Source organism: Lissotriton vulgaris, chromosome 6 (genome assembly GCF_964263255.1).
Source record: "Lissotriton vulgaris chromosome 6, aLisVul1.2, whole genome shotgun sequence".
NCBI classification, from domain to species: Eukaryota; Metazoa; Chordata; class Amphibia; order Caudata; family Salamandridae; genus Lissotriton; species Lissotriton vulgaris.
In genome coordinates, this window is record NC_141694.1 from 1,024,659,707 (window position 1) to 1,024,677,110 (window position 17,404).

Sequence of the window (17,404 nt, forward strand, 5' to 3'; positions counted from 1 at the left end):
CCTTTCACGGCGCACTAAAACTAACACTGAGGTCATCTCTTACCCTTCTTTTCCGGCTCGACCTAACCTTTGTGTGGTCCAATGTCTGAAAGATTATGAGGTGAGTACTTCTCTTAATCGATCTGATATGCAAGGCCAATTGTTGATTGCCTTACAAAAGCCCTTTCGCCCTGTTGCTCCAGCCACTTTGGCTCGTTGGGTACGATGGCTCATGGGGGAAGCGGGCATTGATGTTTCTGTGTTTGGTGCTCACTCAGCTCGGGGAGCCATGGCCTCTAAGGCTTTTTCATTGGGTGTCACTTTATGTGACATTATGAAGGCTGCTGACTGGTCCTCAGATTCTGTGTTTAAGACTTTTTACTTCAAGCCTGTTCCTACTGTTGCTTCTGTTGTGGTGGAGGAGCTTTGAACAAGCATAATCGGAGCCTCCTGTCCTGAAATAGAATTCAAAATTTGCTAACATTCGTGACAAGAATTTTCAATTCTATTAAGGACAAGGAGGCGAGGATTATCCCACCCATTGTATATGCATGTATTATATTGTATATTGTTACTATGCAATGATTCATGGATCTTTTCCTAATGTAATGTGATGATTACCTTGTTTTCTCTACCCACCCTTTATTTGCTCATGATTACACGGAATGTGTATTACAGCTTTGTGTCTCTTTTCAGGCTCTGATCCCAAGTGATGTTCCTCTGGCTCCGTCCTTGTGGAAGATGTGCTGCGAGTTTCTTCTCCTCGTTGGCCTGCTTATGTTCCTGTGGCTTTGGGAAGTTCCTCCGCCTCCTCGTTCGGATTTTGGCCCTTTCGGATGAAGTTCTTCTTGGATTTATGATGTTTAAAGTTGTTCTTCCTAATGGATTTTGGACAAAGAAAGAGGAAGTGGTTACCTCTGAGACTGTTTATATACTATTGGTGTACTCTATGGTTACCCTGGGTTCATGGGTAACGTAGTTTTTGGTTTTCTTTACTGTTCTGTGATTGGCTGCTATATGTCAGTAAAGAAATGAGTATAAGCATAATCCTCGCCTCCTTGTCCTTAATAGAATTGAAAATTCTTGTCACGAATGTTAGCAAATTTTGAATTGGCGGCTTTCTTCTCTCAGCATACGGGAAGATTCTGACAGGAGTGTCAGAGCATACGAAGAAAGAAGAAGAGAATCGAGAAAAAGAACTGCAATTCAGTCTCAGAGCTAAGTGGCAAATACAATCCTTTGGGTCATAATGTAAAAAACGTATATAACTCACCTGAGAGGTTTCTACTTCTGTAACTGCACCTAAAAGAAAAAAGAAAAAGCGTTTAAGATTAATTCAGTTAAAAAAGGACTAGAGTATTTTGACACAAGGTTAGTAGGAATATGTTGCATAAAATATAGAAGAGTGAGGAATGTAGTTGTTCAACAGTTGATATATATATTTGTTAATTTTGTGACAGAAGAAAACCAGAACAAGAAAGCAAGTACAGAAAGTATGTAGGAGAGGGGCTAATGCTGAAGGTTATACTGGTGGGTATGCATAGCAATCCATTCTAAAGAAGTCTAGTTTAGAGATATTTGAGGAGTTTAAAAATAATGAGTGCTGTTGTTATTTAGCTCACAGAACGTTACAACTGCAGCAAGACTAGCAGAAGGAAGATTGGAGCAGAAGCAGATAACCATTGGCAGTCTCTTTTCTCTCTTTATTATTTTATCCACTCCGCCTACCCCCTCATTGGGAGACATACAGGGCACTGATTTTCTCTATTTGTGCACTGGTGATTCCCGGAAGGGTGGTTTTGGGAAAAGGCATCTCTGTTCCTGCACAAATCTGTAAAGAGGCTCTGACAGAGTGAAGTGCCCACGTGCTGACTAGAGCCCGAACAGAATGGCTGAAGGCTTAGAATTGCAAGGTTTGGGTGAGGCTCTACTTTTAATACAAAAGGAATTAGCAGCAGTTAGGGAGGAAAATCGAGGACTGAGACAAGAAGTATTAGATGCTAGGAGAGAAACAGTAGAATTAGCAGCGAAAATTACAAGTTTGAATCCAACATCCAGTATGAGATTTCCTGATTCAGAAGGAGAAACACTGGGTTCCACTTCAGGGGTAGCAACGCATGTGGTACATTCTTTATCCCCAGTAATCCCTTTGGCTTCTCCGGAGAGATTCAGTGGGGATCCCTAAAAGGCCCAAATATTTTTAACTCAATGCTCCTTGTACTTCATGTGCCGTCTTTCAATTTTTCCAGACGCACAGTCCTGTGTGGCCTTTATTTTGTCATATCTGAGTGGAGATGCAGCCAGTTGGTCTATGCCCTTGGTGACTCGAGATGATGCCCTTCTTTATAATTTTGAAGATTTCAAAAAATAATTTTGAGGATATTTGATCGAAGAAAGATCTCTCAAGCCACAGATAATAAAAACTTTTAGAGTTGGGCGTGGCCAAGCAGCGTGGCCGAAAGGACGTGAGCTCCGCCAGCTCCCGTCCTGCGGACCCAGACATCCTGCATAAGTATCCTGTTTGGGCATTTTCTTGCCTGTACCGGGAGCCGGGGGCTCCTCTCACGATAGTGACCCCCGGGCCGGCGGCTGAGAGCAGCGATCCGCGGAGTTCTCGGCAAGAAGAGCTGACGCTGTGGGAACTGGCCCTCCGCCTACGAGAGGCCGGGAATTGCGGCCTGGTCCGGAGCGGTGTTGCGGGGACGGACCGGCTTCCCTGTGCCCCCTGGAGACCGTGGTGTCGCCTGCTGGACGGCGGAGCCCGCTGCCATCTGGGGCTCCGCCTCGGTGAGGGCCGTGTGTGGCCGGAGGGCTCTGCGGGCATCGTGCCTTGCTTGGATCCGACCCAGAGGCCCAGGGGTTCGACGCGGCGGCTGCCCTTCCCCCCGGACGCCGCCTTGTGGTTAGTACGGGAGCCTCCCGACCGGGTGGGCGCTCCTGGGGACAGACGTCCTTGCCCTGGCAGACCTGGGGGCTGGCATGCAATTTGAGGCAGTCGGGGCGAGAGTGGCACTGTGGGGCATTGGAGTCCGGATTTGAGCCCCTCCCCTGCTGGGCCGCCATCTTGCTGTCGAGGCGGAGAGGACATTGACCAGGGTGAAGGAGCCTGAAGCTTGCGGGGCCCGCTGGCCTTAGCTAGCGCATTGCGGTGCCCCTACCCCGCGGCGCTCCTGTTGCTGAGTGGCTCTGAGCCCTGGGGAGCTGTGACTGTTGCCATCGGGGAGGATCCTGCTCCCGGTGCCGGCCTACCTGCCCTGCGTCCCGCCGTTGGAGAGGAGGGAGAGGTGTATGCGGTAGGACATTGCCGCTTGGGCATCTTTTTCTTGTGGACCTCCCTCCCTACCTGGGCGCCCCCTGGGGGGACGGTTTGTCGCGCCGGATAGTCCCTGCGGACGCTGCAGCTCCTGCTCCCTGTGCTGGCCTACATGCCCTGGGCCGCACCGCCTGCCTGGCGAAGTGGGAGGGTGCTGATTGACCTTGCCGCCTATTATCCTGTGAGGCCCACTCCTATATCGGGCGACTCCTGGGGGATTGGATTGTTGCCCCGGACTGCACCCAAGGGCGCTGTGTTGTTGGCTAGAGCCCCGCGATCCTGGGAGGCTGGGATAGCGAGAGCACGGGTGAGTGGCTGAACATTGGATTGCCGGCCCGCCACAACGTCCCTGCTCCCTGTGCTGGCCTGCTTGCCCCGGGCCCCACCGCTTACCTGGCGAATAGGGGGGGTGCTGCCCGTGCTTACCACCTACCATCCTGTGAGCCCCACTCCATTGTCGAGCGCCTCAGAGGGGATCAGATTGTCGTCTCGGACTGCCCCCACAGTCGCTGCTGCCCTGGGAGGTGACAAGGGGCCCTCCGACCCTGACTGCAGCTGTGTGACCTTGCCTGGGCTGCAGCGGAGGTGCTTTTGGCCCTTGCCTTGCGTCCCCCTGCTTTTGACGCCCCTTACGACGACCTGGAGGTACGGTTGAGTGTACCGGACATACGACCTGAGGAGCTGCCTGGGGACCCGCAGCTGAGGGACGTTGGGCGTGCGAGATCCTTGGAACTCCCCTGGAGGGATCGTTGGGACTGTTTTGGCAACTGGCAATGCGCAAGGATACGATGTCGAAGTCCACCCAGCCCAAAACCATTACGCAGTACACTACCCAGCGGCTGCCGTCGCAACGAATTACGTGCCAGACCGGTCAGGAGGAGGGTGCGGATGGGCCTGCGGAGCCTTCCCGGGCTGAACTATTGAAAGCTATACAGGGCTCCCACACTGCGCTGGAGCGGCAAATTGAGACTGTGTCAATTGATGTCAATCTTTTGCGGACGGATCTCCGGAAGGTGGCGGATAAGGTCTAGGATGCCGAGGGCAACATTACCCACTTGCAAGGCGAGGTGGCCTCCCTCAAGAAGACGGTATCGCACCTCACGGCCGCGACGCATGCCTTGGAGCGGAGAGCTGAGGACGCGGAAGGAAGAGCACGTCGCAGTAATATTAGGGTCCTGGGTGTGCCAAAATGGTTGGAGGCGGGTAATGCCGAGCGTTTCCTGGAGACCTGGATTCAAACCCACCTGTGTCCGCAGGGCCTGTCGAGCGTCTTCGTTATCGAACGGGCGCACCAGGCCCTAGTTCCGCCTCCACGCCCGGGGGAGCCCCAGAGGGCACTCATTGCTAAGATCCTGAACTATAAAGACCGGGACTGCATATTGAGGGCGGCGAGGGAGACGGCGAATCTCACTATCGAAAACAGCCGCGTCTCCATATATCCTGATTGCATCCAGAAAGTGCAGGAGCAGCGGAAGTCCTACCTGGGGGTAAAACAAAAGCTCAGAGAGATGAAGCTCCAGTACAGGCTATTATATCCGGCCAAGCTCTAGGTGATCTCGCAGGATCGTGCACACTTCTTTGAATCCCCAGCAGAGGTATGGGAGTGGATGGAGATACGGGGCGATGACCTGCCACCAGGAGAACGTGAGGGACCCCGTGAGACGTGGGGGACCCGTCCTCAGAGACGACGTCGCGGACGACGAAGACCTGGTTCGGAAGATCCCGAGGGGTCTAGGATCTTGGTGGGCGAGGATGGCGCTCTGCTTCTGAGACCTTCCGGGGAGGAGACGGGTCCGGAGTCCCCGAGCAGGTCTGTCCCTTAGGCAGTTTTGGTTCCGGCAGCCTACAGGATACAGTACCGGGTACGGACACTATGGCCCCGGTGATCCCGGAGACTGGACTATCCGAGCCATTGACGGAGTCGGCTCCATCTTGAGGTACTGTTTGGTCTCTGCTGTGTTGCTCTTGACCTGGGAGGACCTTGGGCTGTATTTCTTGGTTGTTGGGGATGCCTGTGGCCTATACTGTTTGCCCATGGATGGCGAGATGGAGCGGAGGACTTGCATCCTGCTGAAGGAGGACTCTGGGGCGGGGAGGCTATGTGTTTCATATTTATAGTCAGCCTAGCAACTGTCCTGCCAGATTGGGTCCTGCGGGGAGCTGGAAGGAGGAGGGTGGGTGGTATTGGTTAGGTTGTGTGTGTGTGAGTGTTGTGTGGAACGGATGGGGAGGCTGTGCACGTCCTGGTACCGGCAGGGGGAGGGCAGGATAGCATGTTTTGTTCTAGCTGTCTTTTTGCTTGTGGGTGGGGGTGGAGGGGATTGTTTGGGAGGAGTTATGGGGTTGGGGGTTCTTTGGGGTTGGGAGGGGTTGAGAGGGAGAGTTGTTGCTGGCATCAAGTGTACGATGGTTCGTGTTCGTGTGTGGCTGGTCCTGAGAGTTGAACTTCCCGACCAGGTCAGTGCTTGGCCCTGGGGGTGGCGGATCACAATATATGTATTACAGAGCCCGGAGGGGCGTCATTGTCTGAAATGGGTTTCAAATTCTTAACCTGGAACGTGCGCGGGTTGGGCACTTGCACCAAGAGACACAGGGTCCTCTCATTCCTCCGAAGACATAGGGTCTCTGTGGCGTGTCTCCAGGAGGCCCACTTGAACGAGGAGGGTGCTCAGAAACTGTCCAAAAAATGGAGGGTCCAGGTCTTCCATTCCTCCTTCTCCACCTATGCCAGGGGGGTCCTCATCTGGGTGGCGCCTGGGGTTCCCTCTGCCGTTCAGTATCTAGAGGCAGACATAGAAGGCAGGTATCTGCTGCTGCGGGTTAAGTTGGATGGTAGGGATTTCCTGCTCCTAAATTCATACGCACCGAATGTAGCTGACCCTGGCTTCTTTTCCAATCTCCAGGACCTTATTGCCTCGGATCTTGATACCCCCTTCCTCTGGTTCGGGGATTTTAACTGCGTATTGGATCCGGATCTGGATCGATGTCCTCCTCGCTCTGGCACGAAGCCGCGCATGACGGCGAGGCTCCGGGAAGTGATGCACAATTTGGGGGCGGTGGATGTGTGGCGCACGGGCCACCCTACCCAGAGGCTCTACACCTGTTATACCCCAACGCATGGTACCCACAGCAGACGGGATCGCGTCCTTGCGGCCAATATTGTGGCGTCCCTCTCCTTGGTGGTTACCCACCAGGCCCGTTTTCTGTCAGACCATTCCCCGGTGACGTGCGACGTGACCTGGGCTGACCAGGCTACGCGCCCCGTACTTGGCGGATGCCAACGGACCTCCTGCAGGACCAGGTGGGAAAGGACCATGTGGCGACTACCCTGGTCAATTATATCGACCTGAACTGGACCGTCGGTGATTTGCCGTACTCAACCAAATGGGAGGCCCTGAAAGCGGTGTTGCGTGGTGCCTGTATGGGCCTCACTTATGGAGTCCGGAAGCACTTGCTTTCTGAGTTGCGGGATGCAGAGGATAGACTCCGGCGCTGTCAGTCTCTCCCAGATCCAGATGCAGTGGCGGCTGGTGACATTTGAAAGTAGTGGGGCGTAAAAGTTTGAGGTGAGTGCTCGGTGGCGAGTGAGCCTAGTGAGTGAGTCTGACTGCCATAAGGTGGGTTTGTGGGGTCCTTCTCGCCATTTTTGTAATCAAACTGACTATCCCCAGAGCTAAGCTAACCCAGCCTATCAGTATTCAGATGCTGATTAAGCCGATGTGTAATATCTGAAAAAACTCCAGGTGACAATGGTGAACACTGCACAGAGATGGTGCCCTGACTACCGAAGCGCACACGGTAATGGATAGACACACAATGCATGCACATGTGAGGTATTTGGCCACTGTGGGTAACATCAAAAGGAATGGGGGCGATTGACAGCCTGAAAACAGGCAACATATGCAGGGAACAAGCCCCAAGGCATCCTATGTGACCCAAGAACACCACCCAGCATGGATGCAGCAATAATGTAGTACACATGCAAAATTAGTAGCAGATGAAGAGAGCAGTGCCTGAATAAACAAAAAACAGTAATAAAGACATTCATGAACGAAATTAATGAATTTACCAACCATGAAAGAAACACTAAAATGCTAATTTAAAGGGTACGACTCCAGTCCATAGCATCCGAGCACCTCGCAGAACATGTCACTACCAGTGACATCACACAGCTGGGTCCTTACCAAGGCTGCACACGCACACCCCACCTCTTAAAGTTCAATAATCTGCATAAACTAGAATCATTGAGGGAAAACAAACCATGTGACAACACCATGTTAATTTTTAAATAATTCTCTCTGTGGTATTTTAGAACAAGTCCTTGCGTGCAGGTTTGTGTAACTGTGCAGTTTTGTTTACATTCCACTCGCAAAAGAAACGGAACTAATAAGCTCTCTGATTTGTACATTTAACTTCCACACACCTGTGGCACAGTATGACCCCAACTCCCAGTGCACCAAGCATATCAAGGTGTCCTGCAGCACCTTGATCTCCTGGGCCAGAATGGCGAAGAGCACCTGCAGCACGGGAACCATGTTCAGAGCAAATAAAAGACACGAGCGAGCAATGAGTTTACCGCTGCAGTAGTTCTAATTAACTGCGCTGTAAGACTGTGCGGGTGAGAAAGCAATATTAGAGGGGGCGAGAGAGCAAACAAGGGTTGTATCCTGAACAATGCGAGCCTGTGCAAAAACAGTTTTCTGCAGGTGCATTTATGTGATTTATGCTCTAATCACAAACCCTTTTTTATGATCAGCGCTGGTGTGCAGATTACCTTTTCATCAGTTAGTTAACATTTCAAACGGTTCCTAACTGAGAATATACTTAAAAAATAGAAATACCTGTTTTCTGCCATATTCTCAGTAAGGAAACACTATCATGAAAATTGCACTAACGGACAAATTGCTGGGGCAAAAATCATAGGAACTCCGCTGCAAGTGTGGCACGAGAGGAATTCAAACCTAGTGTTGCCCACGCGCACTCTAGTCTCTTCATGGTCTGGCCTCCCAGAGGTGTTTGGTAGTAAGAAGGGAGTGTGACCGGAGACAGCTGCACAGGTATGGGGAAGGAACATCAGCTGTCATGAACGAAGGAATCGGCACAGACAGTTTGAACGTCAGGCCAGCTCCAAGGGCGGCAGAAGTTTAACCACGTACAGTACACATATTTATATACCCTTATTACAGCAATTTTTATAGTGCAAAGTAAACAGCATTACAGCCCAATCCCACCCAACAGGGATTTGAAACGGTAAACAGTACACTTTTGATGTGGTTTTTTTACCTTCTATTTTTACACACGGGCGGCTGCCTGCTTCAGCGTCTCTGAGGCCATTAGGCCAACACTGACAGTGCTGCCTTGCTGCGGGCTTGCTGTGAGGCCAGGCCCGGGCCTGAGCGTGGCATGTAGTCAGAGAGATGACGAGTGACATGGTGGTGGTCAGATTGGGAATGAGGAATAAATACCACCACTCGTCTCAACTGCACCTGCACCATCCACACTTCGATCTTCGTCGTCCTGGAGGCAAATATACGCAGGAGCTGGAAGTAGATTTAAACTCCAGCGCGGCAACAGGAGTAGGGGTCCATCACTGCAAGGCATCATATTAAAGCCCTGCAGTGATTGGTCACGAACATTGGAGCCTCAAAAGATCTCTCCTATCCTCGCGTTGCCTTCTGTTCACCAGAGATCGGGCAGTCAGCCTCCAACCCACGCACGGCAGCACCATCATCCTCGTTAACTCAGCCAATCCTGGCGCAGCATAACATCGCCACTGCGCCAGGATTGGCTAAAGTGCAGGGCTAAAACTGCCCATAATGAGACCCGGCTCCCCCGGGTCTCTGTCTGTGTGACAGCTAAGGGAGGAGGAGGAGGGAAGGGGCTATTGCCTGTGTGCGCATGCGTGGGCAAGTCATAATAATGACGTGTCCTAAATGCGCACACTGCTGCCTGCCACAGACGCTGATATTCACAGTGAGTCACACGCTGCACTGCCGCAGGCCCGCCCCCCACGATCGCGATGATGTCACGTTGTGACTCCGGCCTCAATTATGACTGCACTGTCGTTTATTCTGTGCGCGCTCATAATTGTACTTTATACTTTTTACTTTTTGCGCAGTGTGCTGTGTGCAGTGTGTCAGACCAGTGACAGCAGTGACGGTCGTCCATGGCTAGTGGGGCTACGCCCCAACGCCCCCAATGGACGAACCGCCACTGTCCAGATGCCTCGGACCGGGCGACGGAGGGGGAGGCTCAGGTGTCCGTCCATGACATTCTTACCAGTCTGGACAAGTATACTTTGGGTCAATATCGGCAGCGCCTCCACCGTGAGGGGGACAAGTCCGGCCGACTGCTGGCCTGGATACTTAGGCGAGAATCTGAACCAGAGCGGATAGTTGCCTTGCGGGGCCCCGCTGGTGACATGGTACATTCGGTGTCTGATATCCTCGAGGTCCTTCGTTCCCACTTACGGGAGGTGTATACTGCTGACCCCACGATTACGGAGGCCTACTATCGGCCTTACCTTCAGGGATTGACCCTCCAGGCCCTCTCAGGAGAGGCGGCGGAGGAGCTGGACGCGGTGTTAACACTCCGGGAGATTCGAGTGGCGTTGGCCGCCCTTCCACGAGCTAAGCCACCGGGCAGAGACAGCTTCCCGCCTGAATTTTATCACTCGTTTGGGGATGTCCTGGGTCCCCTCTTACTGCAGGTCTATAATGAGGCCCTGGAGTGCGGCGTCCTTCCGCCCACCATGACTCAGGGAGAGGTCTGCATGATTTTAAAACCAGGAGGAGATAGTTGCGACCCCGCGGCGTACCGGCCTATCACTCTGATCAAAACCGACGTTAAGATCCTCACCAGACTTTTGGCCACTCGACTGGGCCCCCACATGGCACACTTGGTCCATGAGGACCAGTGTGGGTTTATCCCTGGTCGTAATACTGCAATGAACTTGCGGTTTGAATCATATCCTCCACGAGGTGCGTGGTAGGGAAGAACCCCACGTCTTGGTCTCGGTCGATCTGGCTAAAGCATTTGACACGGTCAGCTGGGGATATTTGTTGGAGGTGCTCCAGATGGCAGGGCTGGGGCCATTGTTTTGCACTTGGATCCGGATCCTCTACGGGGCACCACGGGCTAGGGTTCGGCTTGGGTCGGCCCGCTCTGAGGAGTGGTCTTTGGGGATTGGCACTCGTCAGGGGGTGCCCCCTGTCGCCGCTCCTATTCGCCTTGGCGATAGAGCCCTTGGTGGTCTCCATTCGTGCGGAGATGGAACAGTGGCGTATTAAAGTGGGGGAAGCCGTGCATGTGATTTCCCTCTACGCGGATGTCGCCCTATTCTATCTGACCTCCCCGAGCGAATCGCTCCCCGTTCTACTAAGGTTGCTAGACCATTTTGGAGCGGCCTCTGGGCTGCGCATCAACACTGGGAAATCCCTGATTTTTCCCCTGGCAGGCTGTGATGCGGATCCGGGAGGGAGCTCCCCGTGCTTGAGGCTGCGATGGGAGTTGGAGGCCTTCCGATATTTGGGCATTCAGGTGTCCTTGTCTGAGAGCAACTGCTGGTTCAAAATGCTGAGAGGGTGCTCAGCTCTCTGCGCCAGTCTGTGTCCTTCTGGAATACGCTCCCCTTTTCTCTCATGGGGCGTTTGGCGATTTCTAAATTGGTAATGTTGCCTAGGATATTGTATGTCCTGTAAAATACACTGTGCCCGCTCCCCCAGCGAATATTTCGAGCGCTCAACTCGCTGCTCACGTCCTTACTCTGGGTGGGCGGCTGAAGTAGGGTCGCCTTGCATACCGTGGTCCGGAGCTGGGAGGAGGGAGGCCTTGAGGCTCCACGGTTTGACCTCTACTCTAATGCAGCACAGCTCCTGCCAGCTGCACGGTGGTTCGCGGGCACGGACAACTGGGAGCTGCGGCTCCTGGCGGGCAGAGCGGACGAGACAGCTTTGCAGGTTGTGCTGATGCAGGGACGGGGGGCGGACAGGGCCCTGCCCTATGTGGTGCGCCATGCGGCGGGGATCTGGCAGCGGTTTGTCGAACGGATCTTGCAGCGGGACCCCTTTCATAGGGAACTGCCAGTGTGGATTTTGGCCCCGGTGAAGCTGATGGAGGAGAATATGTCCTTTCGGGAGTGGCGGGACGGTGGGTGTGAGACTCTGGCTGACCTTTATCCAGATGACTCCTTTGTGTCCTTTGAGCGCGCTGAGGCAGCCTTCGACCTGGGTAGGGGACAGTACCTGCATTACAGGGGAATGCAGGAGATGGTGAGGGCAACTTGGCCCCAGTTCCCAGAGGCGCCCCCGTTGACCCACACCCTCAACATTCTTCTCTCCTGCGGCACGGGAAGGCGACTGATCACCTTATTGTACTCAGCCATGAGACGGGATTCAGCCCCTCCAGTCGCGCCGTCCTGGGCGGCCTGGAAGGCGGATTTGGGGATGGTCCTGGAGCCGGGACAGTGCAAACGTATTGGGCTCCTGACCCGAAAAGTGTCGTGCAATGCACGATTTAAATTGATCCACTTTAATTTTCTACAGCGCACCTACATGACCCCGGTCTCCCTGGCCCGTATTTCAGTGGAACGAAGAGACAACTGCTCTAGGTGTGGGGCGGAGAGAACTGGATTCTTCCACTTAGTTTGGGAATGCCCGCAGGTGGGTAGCTTTTGGAGAGCGGTGGTGGAGCACATTGGCCGAGTGACGGGACTCCGGATTGCCCTGGCTCCACTTCACTGTCTCTTGGCCCTAGTGCCCAAGCCCACAAAGAGGAACTTGTCCTACAAATTGCTACAGTTGCTCCTGGTGTTGGCAAGGAGGCACGTGGCTATTACTTGGATGGGACAGAGAGCCCCCGAGTTCTCCCTCTGGCTTCGGGATTTTAGGGAATGGTCCCTGGCTGAGGAAACACACATGCAGCGCACGCGCCGCGATGAGAAGCTTCAGGACGACTTATTCGCGTGGAGACTGATGTGTGCTGAGGGGATGCCCAGTGATGATTCGGACGCCACCAGTGCCGAGCTGTTTACCCCTGTGGCGTCTGGTTCCGAGGAGGATGTGGAGAGGAGGGGGGTGGAGGGCCGTGTTTCGGAGTAGTGCTTTATTGAGTGCGCACTAATGTTCCATTTTCTATAACTGTCATTTGCCTTGATTCCCAATGGTTTGCTGTTAACTGTGCTGTCTATACCCCAATGGGCCATGCAAAGGTAACCGGACTGTCTACATGTACCCTATTGACGATGCCAAGAGTGGGGGGGGGAAGTTGTTATGTTGCTCGTTACTAGCTTGTGTTTTTTATTGAAAAAAAATTATCTGTAGCAGCGGATGAGGGCTGGGATCAACGGAAGACATGGGTGGGGGAATAACAAGAAAAGGAGAAAACAGCGGATAATGGCGATACGCATGTCTTTTATGCAAATGTTTATGTTTACATTGTGGCACTTACCAACGTACGCCGCCTGGCCTCCGGGATGTAGGCTACATGGCCGTGTGTTTTCCTGTATGTTCAATTTGGTTCATTGCATCCATCAGTGCCTATAAGTAGATTTATTTGTTGATGTCTTCTATGCTTTCCGCAATAAACATATTAAAAAAAAAAACTTTTAGAGTTAAAACAGGGAAATAAGGATCTTGTGGCCTACTTAGCTCAGTTCAATAAGTTGGTGGTCAAAACAGATTGGCCCAGATACCGAATAGACCTACTGACATGTCTGCCTTGATAGACCTAGTTTTGGAAATCGACTTTCGTCAAAGTGAGAGAAGAGGAGAAAAACAGAAAGATTTTCGGTTTACTACTCCCAGGTTTGACCGAGGTAAGAGTGATTCATCGAGAAGTTCAGAAGGTCAATCTGGAACTGAAACAATGCAGACTGGAGTAGTTCGGGGTCCTCTGTCTAAAGAAGAAAAGGAGAAGAGACAACAAAATAATCTATGCATGTATTGTGGTGGTAGCGGCCATTACGTTAGAATTTGTCCCAAGAAGCCTAAGATGTTTACTAAGGAGAAGGAAAACTTCAAGCACCACCAGTAGGAGGAGTTGGACTGGTGGATGCAGAAGAAGAAAAAACAACTCCAGAAGAACACCTCTTAGCTAACACCCTGCAAGCTTCCTCGCCACATTTAGTGATTTCTATGGAAATAAAATTCAGAAATATCACTCTTACCGGAGTGTCAGTCATGATAGACTCAGGCACCACTGGTAATTTCTGCAACATCAAATATGCAACAAGTATTGGATTAAAGGAAATTTTGAAATCTAAAAGTGAGCCGGTAAGAGCTGTAGATGGAACAAATCTTTCATATGGACCCATCACTAGCCATACAGAACCTGTGAAGTTAACATTTGAAGAAGGACACCAAGAGACGATCCAGTTCAACTTGATAGATGCTCCTCAGTTTCAGATAAAACTGGGTTTGCCATGGTTAACAGAGCACAATCCGAGTATTGACTGGGGAGCAAGAACAGTTAAAATGAATTCGGAATTTTGCAGAGAGAATTGTTTTAATCATGAAGAAGGAAATAAGGAACCAGGACCAGCAACCCTTTTGAGTGAACAAGGAATTTCGGTATGTGTAATTCACACAAGTGATATTCCATCGGAATACAAAGAGTTTGAAGACGTTTTTGACGAGGTCGAAGCTGAGAAATTGCCACCACATCGACCGTTCGATTGCAGAATTGATCTTGAGCCAGGGGCCCATTTGCCGTGTAGCAGAGTATACACCTTGACGGAAAAGGAAAATGAGCATCTGAAAGAGTATATTAGGAAGTATTTGGCCAACGGCTTTATCCGTCCGTCCCAGTCCCCGGTCTCCTCGCCCTTGTTCTTCGTACCTAAGAAGGAAGGCGAATTGAGGACTTGTATGGACTATCGGGCTATAAACAAAGTCACCATCAAGAACCGGTATCCTCTTACTCTCATATCCGTGCTCTTAGATCAAGTGAAAGAAGCTAAAATATACACAAAACTTGATCTCCGAGGTGCATACCATTTGGTCAGAGTACGTGAAGGAGATGAATGGAAGACGGCATTTCGGACGAACCTAGGTTTGTACGAGTACCAGTGTAGTGCAGTTCCTATATTCCCAATAGGCTCTGCGCATTGGAATAACATAAACAGCAGTGTAGACTTAGGACTGAGGTCATCTAGGTCTCTACTGACTACGTTAGACTTAATTAGTTTTGCCAGCTAGCTCAGAGGTCACTAGAAACTTTCTCGAATGAATAGGGAGGGGTTAACTTCCCTGATTCAGACAAGAAGGGATTAGCTTCTGACAACCAAATAACATGACAACTTTGCTCCCCCAGAATAAGGAGTATATCTCCAGAGTTGTGTGAAAACAATAGACAGCTATTTCACTCAGTCAATCGTGCATGCTTAATTTCACCAGAGTGCAGAGAAATAGAGAGACGGGCGTTTTCAATAAAAGGTGTTATTTTATTGAGCAGTCTTCTTTCTCATGCAAGAGAAATGAATTGCCACAATTGCAATACTTATTATGAAGTAAAGTGCGTACAGTAAAAGGAGTATTATGAAATTATACTGTAAAAGCATTGATATGGTTTCTTAGCCATATGATACTTTAAAACGGATAAAATATATACATACATAAAAACATTGACTAACGAACTCAACTGGTGCTTCTAAGATACGCCTACCCCGGTGTACCTGACCTAAGCCTAATACGTGGGAAGGAGTAAGTAAGTTGCAGTTGTAAGTTAAGTTAGTTTTTGCCAAGAATCTGAATCACGAATTCTCTCTAAGATTTGAATCAGCTCCGTACCTTGGTTATAGAATGAAGGAGGTCTTGTATCTCGTTTCTCAGGACTCGATCTCCCAGTAACCCGCGAGGGTGACTGGAAACACCGGAGCTGGATTTCTCGGCGTGAGAAAAGGCACCTTCTTTCCCGGTGTGTCAAAGGGAGGGGCGGCTTCCTTCGGCTCTCGCATCAGCTGGGCTTCGGGCAAGTAGGTCGTCGCTCTGCTCCCAACCACCGTGTGTTGCTTAAGGCAAGTGTCGGTATATTTATACCTGGAAGGTGCTGTGTTTGACGTAAGGTTGGACATAAGACGTCAATAAAGGATGTCACTAAGGACTGGCTGTTCCTTTAGTGCTCGCAGGAGTTCTATGACAAATCAAAACAAAGACATGGGGAATTCCCAGGTTGCTGGAGGTTTGGTGTGTCGAAAGAACTCGTTGTGCTCTCTAAGAATCTAAGGAAGTAGCCTTGCCGTATTTGGGCTGCGTGGGCTCTGACTAAATATGGGTATGATTCTTATGCCTTCATAAGGACATGATTTATCATAACCACATAAGGGCATGAATCAGGGATATTTAATTAGGGTCCTAGATACATTCACAACACCAGGTGATGCCCTATGGGCTATGCAATGCGCCGGCGGCCTTCCAGCATTTTAATAATAGTGTATTGAGTGAGTACTTAGATCAATGTGCTATAGGTTATATAGATGATATCTTGATTAACTCAAAAACAGTAGAACATCCAGAACAAGTGAAGAAAATCCTACAAAAATTAAAAGAGAATAGTTTGTATTTAAAATTGGAAAAATGCGCCTTCAGTGTGAACGAGGTTGAATTCCTTGGATTCGTGCTTACACCGTCAGGAATTTCTATGGATACCAAGAAGATTAAGGCAGTCCTGGATTGGAAACCTCCAAGCTGTGTGAAGGAACTTCAAAGCTTCATTGGTTTTGCCAATTTTTATCGGAGATTTGTAAATGAATTTTCCCACAAGTTGGTCCCCCTTACTCTTGTATGTATGTATGTATGTATAGGCATTTATATAGCGCACTACTTACCCGGAGGGTCCCAAGGCGCTTCGACCGCTGCGAAACCCTTCCTGGCTTCCCTGAGAGATGGTCCCTTAATGGGTATCTCCAGGGTGAGACCAGGCATCCCCGGCGGTCTGGTGGGGCCGTTAGTGAAGATGAGGCAAGCTAATGCCCAGAGTTGCCGAGTGTGATCGCTGATCAGAGTGGGCACCGAGGCGAGAGAATTATCGAGTCCGCTGACCCTGGTCCAGAAACCTGCCGCGCCGGGAATCGAACCCTGGTTCCGGGCCGTCCTCTGCTCTCGGGTCTGCCGCCTCTAACCAGTGAGCCACACTACTTCACTCTTTTGTTAAAGAAGGGGGTTCATTTTGAATGGTCAGAGGAAGGAGCCTTTCAATCTTTAAAAAAGGAATTTACCTCAGCACCAATTTTACTACATGCAGATCCTGCCGAACTCTTATATTTAGAGACCGATGCTTCCGACTTGGCAATAGGAGGAGTTCTCTCACAAAGACACAAGAAGACAGGACAACTTCATCCGGTTGCGTACCGATCCAGAAAATTAACTTCAGCTGAGATCAATTACACCATCACGGAGAAGGAGCTCTTAGCGATAAAAGACGCCTTTAAAGAATGGAGGCACTATTTATTAGGAGCAAGACACACAGTGACCGTGTTCACAGATTGTCAGGTTACCAAATCCTTCGGTTTAATTACACAGGAACAGAGATGCTAGCTCCCAAATCCCTCTAAGCAGCAACCCGGAGCTTGAACCAACAAGTCTCCCAGTATGCTACCACAGGGGGAAAGTGGATAAAATAACAAAAGAGAGAAGAGAGAGTTCTGGTGGTTCCTCTCGTAGTCCGTCCCGCAGACTTCCGTTGAAGGATTTCCTGTAAGAATACAATTATTTAATAACTCTCCTATAATCTTCCTAATTACTTCTCTCTCAAGCGTATTCTCTTTCCTACCATTGTCTTTTCCAGAACTCTGCTTCTCTTCTGATTATATTCTTTTTCTTCACTAGCTGAGAATATGTATTCTGGCTCCAATTAGTATTTCTTTCTGCAAAATACAAACAACCTTAGTATTGTGTAACTTCTCTATCCCTAATCTCTCCCTATTGTGTTGTCTCTACTCACTCTGCTATGTCTTTCGTATGTTCCTTAATTTTCTGTGATGTCTGTTGTGTCTTTTCCTTTTCCTGCTGCGTATTTCCTTTTGACCTAGAATAGACAGTTCTAAGATTAGTCCTAACCTTCCTTTCTCTAATTCTTAAACTAAGTATATGTTTCTTATCAACTCACTTAACAGGA

At 50.4% G+C, this 17,404-nt stretch overlaps 1 protein-coding gene across 3 annotated transcripts in view; it reads right to left on the reverse strand.

Moving 5' to 3' along the window:
• The window catches only part of TSNAX (translin associated factor X), a 937,068-nt gene that overhangs the window by 50,903 nt on the left and 868,761 nt on the right, over positions 1-17,404 (reverse strand). For all 3 annotated transcript variants that reach the window (XR_015296640.1, XM_086927084.1, XM_086927083.1), the window contains exon 7: positions 1,253-1,281. Coding sequence is in view for 2 of the 3 variants with exons in the window: in XM_086927084.1 (XP_086783210.1) it covers positions 1,264-1,281 (18 nt within the window). In the remaining variant the exon portion in view is untranslated. The remainder of the gene's footprint in view (positions 1-1,252; positions 1,282-17,404) is intronic.